A 13,230-nucleotide genomic window follows, 5' to 3' on the forward strand; every position below is an offset into this window, starting at 1 on the left:
CGCCTGGGCCGAATAACTTTCTGTGTCAACTGTGCTTTGTTATTATTTTTTTTAAATGTTAAATTAAAGCAAATCCTGCCCAACTCTAGCCCTGTACAAACATTTTAGTTCTGTTGTGACTTAAATACCGTAAATGTTGGATCGTTTTATTCGTTTTGTCAAAGCAACTTGTTTACTTCGTGTTTTATGTATTTATATCGATCACCAGGTAATTGAATATGTGCACAAATATTCAAACATTTACAACTTACTTCCAAACCAAGTTCAATTTATCTTCATCAAATCGTGTGTCTGCTTTCATTAAACAATGAAATGAATATTCAAATGGAAAATATACAGACTCGGACAAACAGATGAGAATGGTTGAACGTAAATATCAGTAGAGCATTTTTGTGACTTTCTCGATGACGCATGCAGATGAACAATGCGGCTAAACTAAAAAATGCAGATGTTGAATAACGTATAGGCACAAAAATCTTATTTCGTTTCTTTTTATGTAAAATCCATGTAAAATGAAGCATAACATTGCGTTTGTTAGAGTCAAACATTGTGGTTACTTAAGCGAGCAAACAACACAACGAATTTCCCATCCGTCAACATAAGGCTCACACGGCAAGTTGTAAGGACAGTCGGCCTCCACGACAAACAAATGAGCCCCGTTCTGATTGCCTTGTGTTGATGGAACAGCTTGGGGTTGGTCATCGACGCAAATAAATTGATTAGTTTGCTTCGCATTGTGTGCATTGGCCATGATATAGCCTGTGTATTCCACATTCCATCCTTGTGGACATGTATCCCGACTTGGAATCATCAACTAATCATTGTGTTATAATATAAAATGTTATTTTCATACGGTTAGTATGAAAACAGTTCCATATGAGTTTTATCATGTAAACACAAAGTTAATGTCATTGTTCCATAATGAAATTTTACTATACCTGGGTTGGACTTTTGACCAAACAAACTGCACAGGGAACGCCCTGGTATTGCAATGCACCCTCCTCGATTAAGGATAAATCAAATAGTGGATATCTGTTTGGACCATCGCGGTATTCAACTCCATAAATGTAGGCTGGTCCTAAAATTACCCAAGTTAAAACAGGAATATATTCAAGCTGCAATAATATACCTTGGGCGCCATTTACATAATGTCCGTCAGGGTAGGAAACGTTTTCATGTAGACACAAGAAATTAGACCCACCACCAGTGTGTGAATGAAACTGACCTCCAGCGTAACCTGCAAATCAACGTAAACAATTTCGTTTGGTTTGCTTTTAAGTTGTTGGCAAAACGTTTGTCACGTTTGTGCATATTACCCACTGTGATTTACCTCGGTAAACAAAACTCGTTTCTCCTTTTTTCGGGCAGTCACGTCGTCCCCAGCGAACGTATGTTGTACCCACTATAAAAATATTGTTCGTACATCATCATAGTAAGTTTGGATGCAAAACTCTTTGTTTGACTTCGTTTTTGATCAAGTTAAATTAAACGTGCAATTTTCTCAACGCTATAACGGCACAAATTTAAACAGATTCTGTGTCACTGAATTATTTTTTAAATTATTTAAACTTGACTTGTACCTGATCCAGTAAAGGTTGGAACTGATGGTGGATCTTCTTCCTAAAACGTATCTAAGTCAATTATTTGATTCTATTAGCAATCAAATTCGTAATTACCGCGGATCTTTTGTGAATGGCGTGCTCCAATTTCACTGAGTGTTTTGAATTCTCAAAGTGGTTTTCTAAACTAAAACGAAACAGTGAAAATAATTTTATTGCACTTGAATGAACAAAAAATGTCAAGTTGTATCAGACAATTCTTTCGATAATCAATCTTACCGGTTTAAATGGGCGAAAGCTTGGTGAAGAAAGCTCGCAGCACAAATCGCCACAATCAGAAGCAGAAACGATCCAAACAAAAACGATCCTTTGGCAAGTTTGCGCCCTGGAACCTTGTAACTTTGCAAACGCATAGCTCTTTCCATTGTTGCGTGTTTTACACACTGACACGCCCAAACTACCCATGATCTGAAATAATGCCCTTGTTACACGATTTCTTTGTAACATTGCTTAAAAAACTCTGAATCGTGCCGCATTTTAATTAACAAGCAATAACCTTTGACGGTTTATAATTTCCATGAAAATCATTATGTTTCGTGCGAAATGTTCGTGTTGTATTTAAATAAGAATATATTTTGGACTTCTAGAAGCACGTTTTAATGACGTAGAAACAACGTAAGATATTTAGGAATCATTGCCATTCGTAGTTTTGCAGAATTTTGCATCCAACTTTTGCAAAATTAAATCTGAATTCTGTATGCACTGCGATCTAACGAAAAAAAATTTTTGTGTCAGCGCAACGCACAACACTTTTAATGGCAAATGTTACTTTACATTTAACCATGGCAGTACAACCATGGAAGAGTGCTATTCCATTGCAGCGCACCGCATGGCCAAAAACATACGACAAACCAATAATCATGACTATCTCAAAAAATGTTTTCAAACGACTCCACAGTCACAGGGTTTGCAATAGCGTCCTGATTATCAGCCGGCATGATTCAGAAACTGCACCTTTTCGAATGTTTTATTCATGTAGCGACGTTTATTGAAACGTGTGCAGAAAGGAACACTTCCGTAAATCTAACTCAATGCTACAATTAAACCCGTTAATAGATGTATTTATAATACGTAAATAACGCACGACGATTAATGACAAAATTTCCCAAACAAATTTGAATTTTATATTCTGAAGCTAATTAATTGAACAACAAGCAATAGATCAACCGCAAAGAACTGCAAAACCTGCATCACTACAACAACCAATATTAGACAGAGAAATTGATCTGATGAAAGAATAAGTGGCGCATAAACCTATTGCGTTATACGAGTGGTGTAAAGAGACCATTCATCTCGCAACCAAAACCAAAAGTTTGGGTACTGACAACTGGTGTAAATTTAAAGTTTATGTAACACGGAAAAACAAAACATAACAATAATTAACTAAGAGATGGTCATAACTTTGAAACAATTTTGGAGTAACAAGTAGCTTGATACGGCGACTAGTTCATGATATACAGCTGATCAAGTTACGTTTAAAGCCGTTGCAAATTCTGGTGGTCAAAGCATTTATGCTCGCTAACGTGACGCATGAACTATAAAAAACACGACAGAGACAAACCATCAATTAGGCATTGTCGATTTGTCCACTCACAGCAAAAGATCGCCGAGAAAAGAACGACCAAATTAGCTGATTGTGCAAAACATTCATATTCTGTCATAATACCACTTTTTGTCTGGCAGTAGCGTTGCCTACGAGTTTGCGTCATAAAAGATTTGATCAATTCGCCACATTCAACCACTAACGTTTTTTTTGCAATATAATTTGTAACTAAAAATGTTGGAATCACCAAATTACGCACCATCCCCTTCATATCGAAGTACAGAATAGTGTCGTTGCAAATAAACCTTTGGTTTGTGACGTCACAGCGACATATTTTTGTATGATGTAAAAGTAACGTAATTTGTGGATTCTCCTATGATCGAAACTATTTGATATCTGCAATATAAGGCGCCTTCTCCTATGTGAACAATGCATTTTTTTACGCGAGCGCCTTGTGTTGCATCAAATTCGCTACAGCGATAAACGTTCTCGATTTTTGGTCGCCGCTACTTTTCGTGCAGTTTTCTACATTTTTTAGTTAACATAGAACCGAAAATCTGAAAATATGTTTGTTGTAGATGTACCTTTAGTTTTACACAAAGTTACCTTGACCGTGTCACACGAACTCTGAGCAAATGTGTCAAGAAAGCTTAGATTGTCTTTCAAATAAATGTACAGACAAAATGTGCTAGACTTAGATACTTCCTCCTGATGAAGGCTGTTGCATCAAAGCCGAAACGTCGAGAAACGTAAATACAATAAAGTTTGCCAGAAGAGCAGTATTAAGCAGTACAGACAAAATGTAATTTCAAGTCTCGTTTTTAAGAGATAATCTATTTGCGCAACACAGTAATATTTCAAACCAACTTTACTTTACACACTTTGGGCACAGCGATACAATAAACAATGTAACAAAAACACATATAACACAGTATGAAACCATGTCGTTTATTCCAGCTTGCATAAAACTTGCTACTTGTTAAGATTTTCAGTGTCCATTAGCAATTACGGACCTAACATAAGCACATAACAACTATCATTTTTGATAGAAACCATCAGGCAACATTGAGAAACTGCTTGACTTCTTCAACTTTTTCGTCCACTTCTTTCCTATTGTAGCTTCCGTACTCGTTGGGAGTCAACATACTAAAAGAATATGACTGTATTAGCGTTTGGCATGTAATAATTTATGAAACCGCAATCTAGTGTTTATTTATATCGTGTTATGCATACATGGAACCGGAATATAGTTAAATACATAGATTGGTCAACTCCCTTGAAAAAAGATCAAGTGCCAAAAAATCACTATTTTTACCATTTTATGATATCTTTGGCGTTGTCGCGTCGCATTTCATATCTGTAATCTTTTTCTTGTCGGGGATGAAATGTAGCATTTCGTTCTCCGAAAACTTTCTCCAATTGTTGACAGTCTCCCGCCTCGATGGCGAACTTAATGCAAGCAGCAGTTGGAATGTGTTTGATTTCGTCATGTTTTTTATGGTTGCGAAAATACGGTTTTGCCATTTCGAAAACCAAACCATACAGAACGTGGCGGTATTGCTCGCCGACTTTAACAATTGGCTGAGACCACATGTCAAGAAACTTTGCTTTAAACGTTCCTCGAATTTTTTGTAGGTCTTCCACATCATAATTCTCAAGACCTTCGTTTTTCCAAAAAGCGCACCTGCTTTCGTAAAACAGTTGATCCCAAAGACCCCTGCTTCATTAGACTTCTTTGGCTTGGTAAGAATTTCAGGCCTACCAGGGCTTAGTACCACAACGGCTGCATCTTCTTCCTCGTTTATAGTCAAAGCAATACATATGCCAGGTTTGTACAAAGAATCGTCGTTCAATAAAGCAATGAGTTGACGGATTATTTGGTTAGGTGTCACATTGGACACATCGTGCGACTTGCACTTAAGCGAGGAGAAGCTAATATGCCGTTTCTTTTTCGTTTTTAAATTCTCGATGATTTTTAAAACCTTTTCTTTAATGGGGCCTCCTTAACCCACAACTCTGCAAATTGTATAGCATCATTTTCTGATATTACTTTACAAAATTCCTCAGTAGCCTCTTCGATAGTACACGACATTGTATCTTTTGGTCAACTCCAAATCCAATTGCACACGTTGGCAAATGTTGGTAAAACACGTGATGTACGGTGACAGGCCTGAATTTTACTGAGGCACGAAACGACATTTTCGCTTCACCAAAACTACGTTCTCGCTAAAATCTGTTTTTATCATCACGCCTCAGTAATTACACACAACAGTGAAGACGCGCTTGCATGCCACAGTTGCGTGATTTGTGAAATGTAACCCAATCTATGGCGTGGGTATTCCATTGTCTATGCTGTGAATGCGTGTACTTTTCATTCTATTGTTTCGCAATCATAAGAAGAAAATTCACTTTTTAGTAATCCCCATCCATATGTCCATCTTGGTGGAAAGCAAATGGTTAACTCTGTCTAATGACGTATTTAAATTGAAGTTTGACATTAAATTCCAGAACTTTCATTGACATAAAATCCAACTATTGCAACGTTCATGTAGTAACAGTATACTAACCGCTCGAATAGTTGTTGGACTGCATGGTTGCGTTGAAACCGTTCGTTAATTCTGCTGTTGTCGAAGTCTACCACGCGAATATTTTCACCAAGCGTCCGAATCAGCAGCCACGCAGATAGTACAAAGGCGATTTTGGCGAGATGTCTCATACGTAAGGCTGATGTAAGAGCCTTGCGTTTGACAGTAACAAACACACAACAGTTGTGTTGGTATATCCATGATTTTTGTTTAGATTAATATGCTCGGTTATACCCTGGCATGCCTCCAGAAGCCAGTGGTTACTTTGATATCGAATCGGGTGACAACAAAATCACCGGAAATCGTTTCTATTTAACCAACAGACCAGAGGGCAGTGGACCAAACCGTTTCTGTTCATTCTTTTCAGCTTTCACGTACTTTTATTACATATCTACTTTGGTGACATTTTAGATAAAATTACTGACCAACATAAACTCATTACTGGGCAACATCTAAAACGTTGGTGATTTCCTTGTCGTTGTTTTCTACTTGATCTCTTTGGAAGCTTCTGTTCTCGTTGGGGGACATTATCAAAAAAAAAATATCATCCCCGTTGGCATTTTGCCAATGATTGATGTTAGTTTCGTCATATGTGCATTGGTCGGACCACTTAGGTTTAATGGTATTCGACACATCGTATGACTTGCAGATTAACTTGGAGAAACTTACAGGCTTTTTCTTTCTTATTCGTTGTAATTGTAATCAAGACTATCCGAAGACGGTAGTGCCTATCATGGTTTTGCAAAATCCTTAAAAGTTTTCAATGAGATGGTTGTGGTGGTGTCACATAAAATCTAAAGTTCTGCCGCCAAAACTTTATATTATGCATTAAACTTTTGCGCTATCAATTTGTATTGAACTTACATTAAATGTGTATTTCATGGTTAATTGAACAAGTTTTCGCGTAATATATACTCTTGGGTTATCTAACATTATGTGAGGAAATGGCGTATACTTCTTTCAAATTGACGACAAAGCGTGCTTTATAAAAATTGCAATTTTTTGAGCTAATCTGAAAAAAAATTAACTCAACTTAATATATTCTAACTTAACTTAATATGTGGTAAACTCACTTCATAAACATTACAATTCATTTAATGAAATGCGAAACTTTGCCTTATATGTGCGCTGAGAACGCCCCTTTCCTAAAATCTTCACCTTTGACAAACTTTGGTACTTGACCGAAATAATTTACATTTACAAAAGTGCAAGCATGATGTCATGATAACTACCCTGTAATTTCCATCACTTATTATCAAATATATAATCTCTAGCAGCAGGTGTATGTGATGTTTAAACATCTTGCAGAACTTTGTTGATTTGTGTTATCACATCGAATCAAGAATATTGATTACCCGATGGTTTCGAATCCTTATGAGATTAATAAATATAGACAGATTGAAAAAACAGCATTTGTTGGTTGTTACGTTTCCCGCGAACATTCGGATAGCCACTTTAAGTACACAATGAATTACTTGTTCATTAACAGCAAGTCGATCGTAATCTTGGGAACCAACATACTTTTTACATTATATTTTTCGCGACCCAGGTTGCAATTTGCCCGTTTTCACAAGAGAGCTACCGCTTCTCAGTCAATAAAAGGCTCGGAGCAGTCTCAAGAAGTTGGGTGAAGTCGTTGCAGCACATCGAAACCACTGTCCCGTCTAGGGGACCTTTTGACGGCAAATAAGTGCATACAGACACAATTGCTGGTTTCGAATGAAGGGATTTCTATTATTTCCAGGTATGGTTCGTATATTATTGAATATAAAGTTTGAATAACTTACAAATAAAGAATGTAAAACCTTATGCAGTACATTTATGCAACCGCATGTTTTGTACATTTACTGCTATATTGTCGTGCTCAAATTTCCACAGCCAATGAATTATAAATAGTGTACATCGAACACTTTTTGCGCAACGTGGGGCTGCAAATTCCTTTCTCCTTTCTTGCTTTCATTTGATTACATTTCATCATTCACCGACTAAAATACAATGTCCTCCGCGGACCCTGAGAGAAAACGGAAAAAAGGCTATTGTGACGTCACACACGCGATACTGTGTAGTTTAATATTCACACATATTTAAAATAGACTGATCTTTTTAACTGACTGTATTAAGCAATATTAGTACAATATTCACAAATATATTAGCATCATGGCGTTTGCTGTCTGAAGTACACTACGCCTAAGCGATGTACAGCAGTGCAATTCATTTTCTGCACAAGCAACAGATCATCCGAAGCTTAAATTTAATATGATCGAAATGCGCCCGGGTTAAAAAAAAACGTTTTAATGTCAGATGCCAATTCTCTGCGTCACATTTTTTTTGCCAATGAACATTTCTGTGCTTGTTTTTTTAGATTTTCATCACTTTGTAGAATCTGAAAAAATTCTGCACGCATGTGATAGTAATGTGATCACGTTTTAGCGATTTACTGACGTCATCGCCTAACGTATAAACATAACAGCATTAAATAAAATAGTTTCATACTCTTGACGTTGGTCGTTTGTTACTCCCTAATTTAGAATATCAGACCAGCAAGGACAGATCCATCTCCACGCAGAACATCCTGATACCTGTGGTCATTATGACATTCCCTTAGTTTTAAAGTATTCATCGCTTAGTTAAATGTTGGGTTAAGTGTCCAGTCTGGATGGATTTGCAAATTTAAGGAAAAAACATTACCATGACAACTTTGTGTCAACGCTTTTAGTTTTGGGAAACATGTTTCGCTTTGTTAAACACAATCAGTTCTTAAATCAAACATTGAAGTTTCACTTTTGTCACGCCTAAGTGTTGCTGGTTAGGTTGATTTCGTGAAGTTAATACATTTTCATTGTTAAGGAAAAACATGTATATTTTGTTATTTTTGACTCCACGTTTCAACCCAAAACGCCGTCTATGTTCAGGGCAGGGCCTCTACTGTTTTATAGCAGAATTTCAAGTGTTACGTCTTAATCCCTGATTGTTGAAAACGTGTAATTTCGAAAAAAATGCTGTTGAACCCAATTATGAAATTTGCATTCATCTGACAACATCCGTGTGGTGGAGCTTTAGCTACTGATCCTGGAAGCACTTCCAGCGTTTCTGTCAATTTAACGCTTTCAAGCAAGTCATAAAATGATGACATTAACAACATTATATACTGCGTTGCACTAAAACATTCTGTTGAAATATATATTTATGTCCCGAGAGCGAGGGGACTCGCATTTTTACAGAACTACTTCTGGATGACAAAAATGTTCCGTGCCGCCAAAAACGTTTAAGAACACTGATTCAAAATGAATCTCCAGCTCCACCAAGCGGAAGTTATGCAAAATAGTTCTTTGGGCCCACCACATGCATGTTATTAAAAATAGTGATCTAGCTCCATCACACGGCTGTTATTTAAAATAGAGCTACACAACCTAGGTTTCGCAGAACCTTGATGCTTCAGGGAGCGTTTCCAAGGGTTCCGACAACTTTGAGGGTACCACGTAAATATCGTGACATTTACTACATTAAATACTGCGTATAGTGAAACATCCTGTTGAAATATACATTCATGTACGGAGAGCGAGATTGTGAAATATACATGTTTTGCTTTCTGTGTGACAAAAAATTTTCACAAAATTTGCTGAACTTCTTTGACGGATCCATGGCGCTGATTATAACTAGATTACTATTTTATCAAACATCTGCGTGATGTTGCTATAGGCGACTATTTTTAATACCCTCCATGCGGTAGAGCCAGAGGTTTATTTTAAGTAACATCCGGGTGGTGGAGCTAGAGGACTAGTTTTAATATTATCCGTGTTAGTAAGAAAGATGACTATTGGGCGAGTGATTTGCAGCATTGGTCAAGCGGCCGACCCGTATACCAAGAAGAAATCCTGATCGGGTTTCATGCGCAAGATATCCTGAGTTCAAACACCGATGTGGTCATAAAAAAGAAGGACTATTTTAAATAACATTCGCTTGATCGAGCTGTGGGATTATTTCAAATCACTGGTCTTGTAGTACACTAGGACACAACAGAATTTGTTTTTGACTTGCATGGAATCCTTAAACTTCACTTTATGTATTTTTACCTCATATAAGTTCTTTACCCCACTTCGTATGCATTTCTTGGACATCACTTGGCTTTACACACATTTAGGGGATTTATTTTTCAACTGTGTTCTGTTCAGTTGTTTCGTCAATGTCTAGGTACTATTTATCTTTGGACGTGAAGAATATGGTGTCAAGAGTATTTTTTAAATCTTCTGTTCGAACTTGATGTACATTATAGTGCAACTATACTAAGAGGTCGCAACTCTAACAACATAAGGCCATTTTGACAACTTAACATAATTGACACAAAGTCAATTTCAACTCATAAAACATTTCACAGGAAGTTTTCAGGAAAAAATGTGACAAAGTGATGGGAATTATTGAAACATGTTTTCGATCTGCGAATTGTAACGCATAGCGCAACAAACTTGATTTACGTTTTTTTATTTTTTTTTTAATTACAAATCATCACAGCAATAATTTGTGATTATAGTATGTATTATATTGTACAATGCATGTTAAAAATTTCAAATATGTTGTATTTGCTTCAACCAATATTTTTACATCGCAATCCATGTAAAATGAAGCATAACAATGCGTTTGTAAGAGTCAATTATTGCAGTTATTTAAGAGAACACACAACACAACGAACTTCCCATCCGTCAACATAAGGCTCACAAGGCAGGTTGTGAGGACAGTCGGCCTCCACGACAAACAAATGAGCCCCGTTCTGATTGCCTTGTGTCGATGGAACAGCCTGGGGTTGGTCATCGACGCAAATAAAATGATTAGTTTGCTTCGCATTGTATGCATTGGTCATTATATAGCCTGTGTATTCCACATTCCATCCTTGTGGACATGTATCTCGACTTGGAATCATTAACTAATCAACAAAGAAAGAATTCGGTGCCATTCAGACCATGTAAACATAAAGTTAATGTCATTTTCCAAATAAAGAAATCCTACTATATACCTTGGTTGGACTTTTGACCAAACAAACTGCACAGGGAACGCCCTGGTATTGCAATGCACCCTCCTCGATTAAGGATAAATCAAATAGTGAATATCTGTTTGGACCATCGAGGTATTCAACTCCATAAATGTGAGCTGGTCCTAAAAATACGAATGTAATCAAGGGAACATGAATTTTAAAACTGCTCTAATACTAACCTTGGACGCCAGTTACATAATGTCCGACTGTGTAAGAAACATTTTCATGTAGACACAAGAAATTAGACCCACCACCAGTGTGTGAATGATACTGACCTCCAGCGGAGCCTACGTAAAAATGTAAAGAATTTTGTTCGGTTTGCTTTGAAGTTGTTGGCCGAAAACTTTTTTCTAAATCGTCAAATTTGTACACAATACCTGCTGCGATTTACCTCGGTAAATAAAACTTGTGCCTTCCTTTTTTGGGCAGTCACGTCGTCCCCAGCGAACGTATGTTGTACCCACTAAAATCAATATTGTTCGTACATCAGCATAGTAAGTTTGAATGCGAAACTCTTTCTCAACACAAAAACGGCACAAATTTAAACTGATTCTGTGTCACTAAATTAATTTTTAAAATTATTTAAACTTCGCTTGTACTTGATCCAGTAAATGTTGGAACTGATGGTGGATCTTCTTCCTGAAACGTATCTAAGTCAATTATTTGATAATATTAGCACTCAAATTCGTAGTTACCGCGGATCTTTTGTGAATGGCGTGCTCCAACTTTACTGAATGTTTTGAGTTCTTAAAGTGGTTTTCTAAACTAAAACAAAAACAGTGAAACTATTTTATTGCACTTGAATAAACAAAAAATGTCAAGGAAAGTTGTAACGCACAATTCATTGGATAATCAATCTTACCGGTTTAAATGGGCGAAAGCTTGGTGGAGGAAGCTCGCAGCACAAATCGCCACAATCAGAAGAAGAAACGATCCAAACAGAAACGATCCTTTGGCAAGTTTGCGCCCTGGGACCTTGTAACTTTGCAAACGCATAGCTCTTTCCATTGTTGCGTATTTCACACACTGACACGCCCAAACTACCCATGATCTGAAATAATGCCCTTGTTGCACGATTTCTTTGTAACATTGCTTAAAAAACTCTGAATCGTGCCGCATTTTAATCAACAAGCAATAACCTTTAACGGATTATCATTTCCATGAAAATCATTATGTTTCTTGAGAAATGTTCGTGTTGTATTTAAATAAGAATATGCTTTGAATTTCTAGAATCACGTTTTAATGACGTACAAACAACGTAAGATATTTAGGAATGATTGTCATTCGTAGTTTTGCTAAACTTTGCATCCAACTTTTGCAAAATTAAATCTGAATTCTGTTAGACTGTGCACAAAAGAAAAAAAATTGTGTCAGCGCAACGATTAACACTTTTAATGGAAGCAAATGTTACTTTACATTTAACCATGGTGGTGAAACCATGGAAGTGTGCTATTCCATTGCAGCGCAGCGCATGGCCACAAACATACGACAAACCAATAATCATGACTGTCTTAAAAAATGTATTCAAACGACTCCGCAGTCACAGGGTTTGCAATAGCGTCCTGATTATCAGCCGGCATGATTCAGAAACGGCACCTTTTCGATTTATTCATGTAGCGACGTTTATTGAAACGTGTGCAGAAAGGAACACTGCCGTAAATCTAACTCAATGCTACAATTAAACCCGTTAATAGATGTATGTATAATACGTAATTAACGCACGACGATTAATGACAAAATTTCACAAACAAATTTGGATTTTATATTCTGAAGCTAATTAATTGAACAACAAGCAATAGATCAACCGCAAAGAACTGCAAAACCTGCATCATTGCAACAACCAATATTAGACAGAGAAATTTAACTGATGTAATAAAAAGTGTCGCATAAACCTATTGCGTTATACGAGTTGTGTAAAGAGACCATTCATCTCGCAACCAAAACCAAAAGTTTGGGTACTGATAACTGGTGTAGATTTAAAGTTCATGTGACACGGAAAAATAAAACATAACAATAATTAACTAAGATATGGTCATAACTTTGAAACATTTTTGGAATAACAAGTAGCTTGATACGGCGACTAGTTCATGATATACAGCTGATCAAGTAAGGTTTATGCCGTTGGAAACGAAATCGTTCGAAAGCGTGATTAAAACAGTTTCTGGGACAGGGTGTTCTGACACGACAGACACAAACCATCAATTAGGCATTGTCAATTTGACCACTCACAGCAAAAGATCGCCGAGAAAAGAACGACCAAATTAGCTGATTGTGCAACACATTTATATTCTGTCATAGTACCACATTTTGTCTGGCAGTAGCGTTGACTACGAGTTCGCGTCATAAATGATTTGATCAATTCGCCACAATCAACCACTAACGTTATTTTTGCAATATAATTTGTAACTAAAAAGGTTTGAATCACCAAATTACGCACCATCCCCTTCTTATCGAAGT

At 36.8% G+C, this 13,230-nt stretch overlaps 2 protein-coding genes across 2 annotated transcripts; both read right to left on the minus strand.

The window, feature by feature from the left end:
- Window positions 1-450: 450 nt before the first annotated feature.
- On the minus strand, window positions 451-1,986 carry LOC145895134 (short-chain collagen C4-like). The gene is made up of 7 exons (XM_082983897.1): window positions 1,839-1,986; window positions 1,677-1,746; window positions 1,581-1,620; window positions 1,331-1,402; window positions 1,130-1,237; window positions 939-1,078; window positions 451-814 (listed from the first exon to the last, which is right to left on the minus strand). The coding sequence occupies exons 1-7, from the start codon at window positions 1,982-1,984 to the stop codon at window positions 554-556; spliced, it is 837 nt and encodes a 278-aa protein (XP_082840023.1). The 5' UTR covers window positions 1,985-1,986; the 3' UTR covers window positions 451-553.
- Window positions 1,987-10,404: 8,418 nt separating this feature from the next.
- LOC145895807 (uncharacterized) lies at window positions 10,405-11,781 on the minus strand. The gene is made up of 7 exons (XM_082984590.1): window positions 11,636-11,781; window positions 11,469-11,538; window positions 11,373-11,412; window positions 11,165-11,236; window positions 10,953-11,060; window positions 10,756-10,895; window positions 10,405-10,665 (listed from the first exon to the last, which is right to left on the minus strand). The coding sequence occupies exons 1-7, from the start codon at window positions 11,779-11,781 to the stop codon at window positions 10,405-10,407; spliced, it is 837 nt and encodes a 278-aa protein (XP_082840716.1).
- Window positions 11,782-13,230: the final 1,449 nt, after the last annotated feature.

The sequence above is a fragment of the Ascidia mentula genome, chromosome 3 (genome assembly GCF_947561715.1).
Source record: "Ascidia mentula chromosome 3, kaAscMent1.1, whole genome shotgun sequence".
Lineage (NCBI taxonomy): Eukaryota > Metazoa > Chordata > Ascidiacea > Phlebobranchia > Ascidiidae > Ascidia > Ascidia mentula.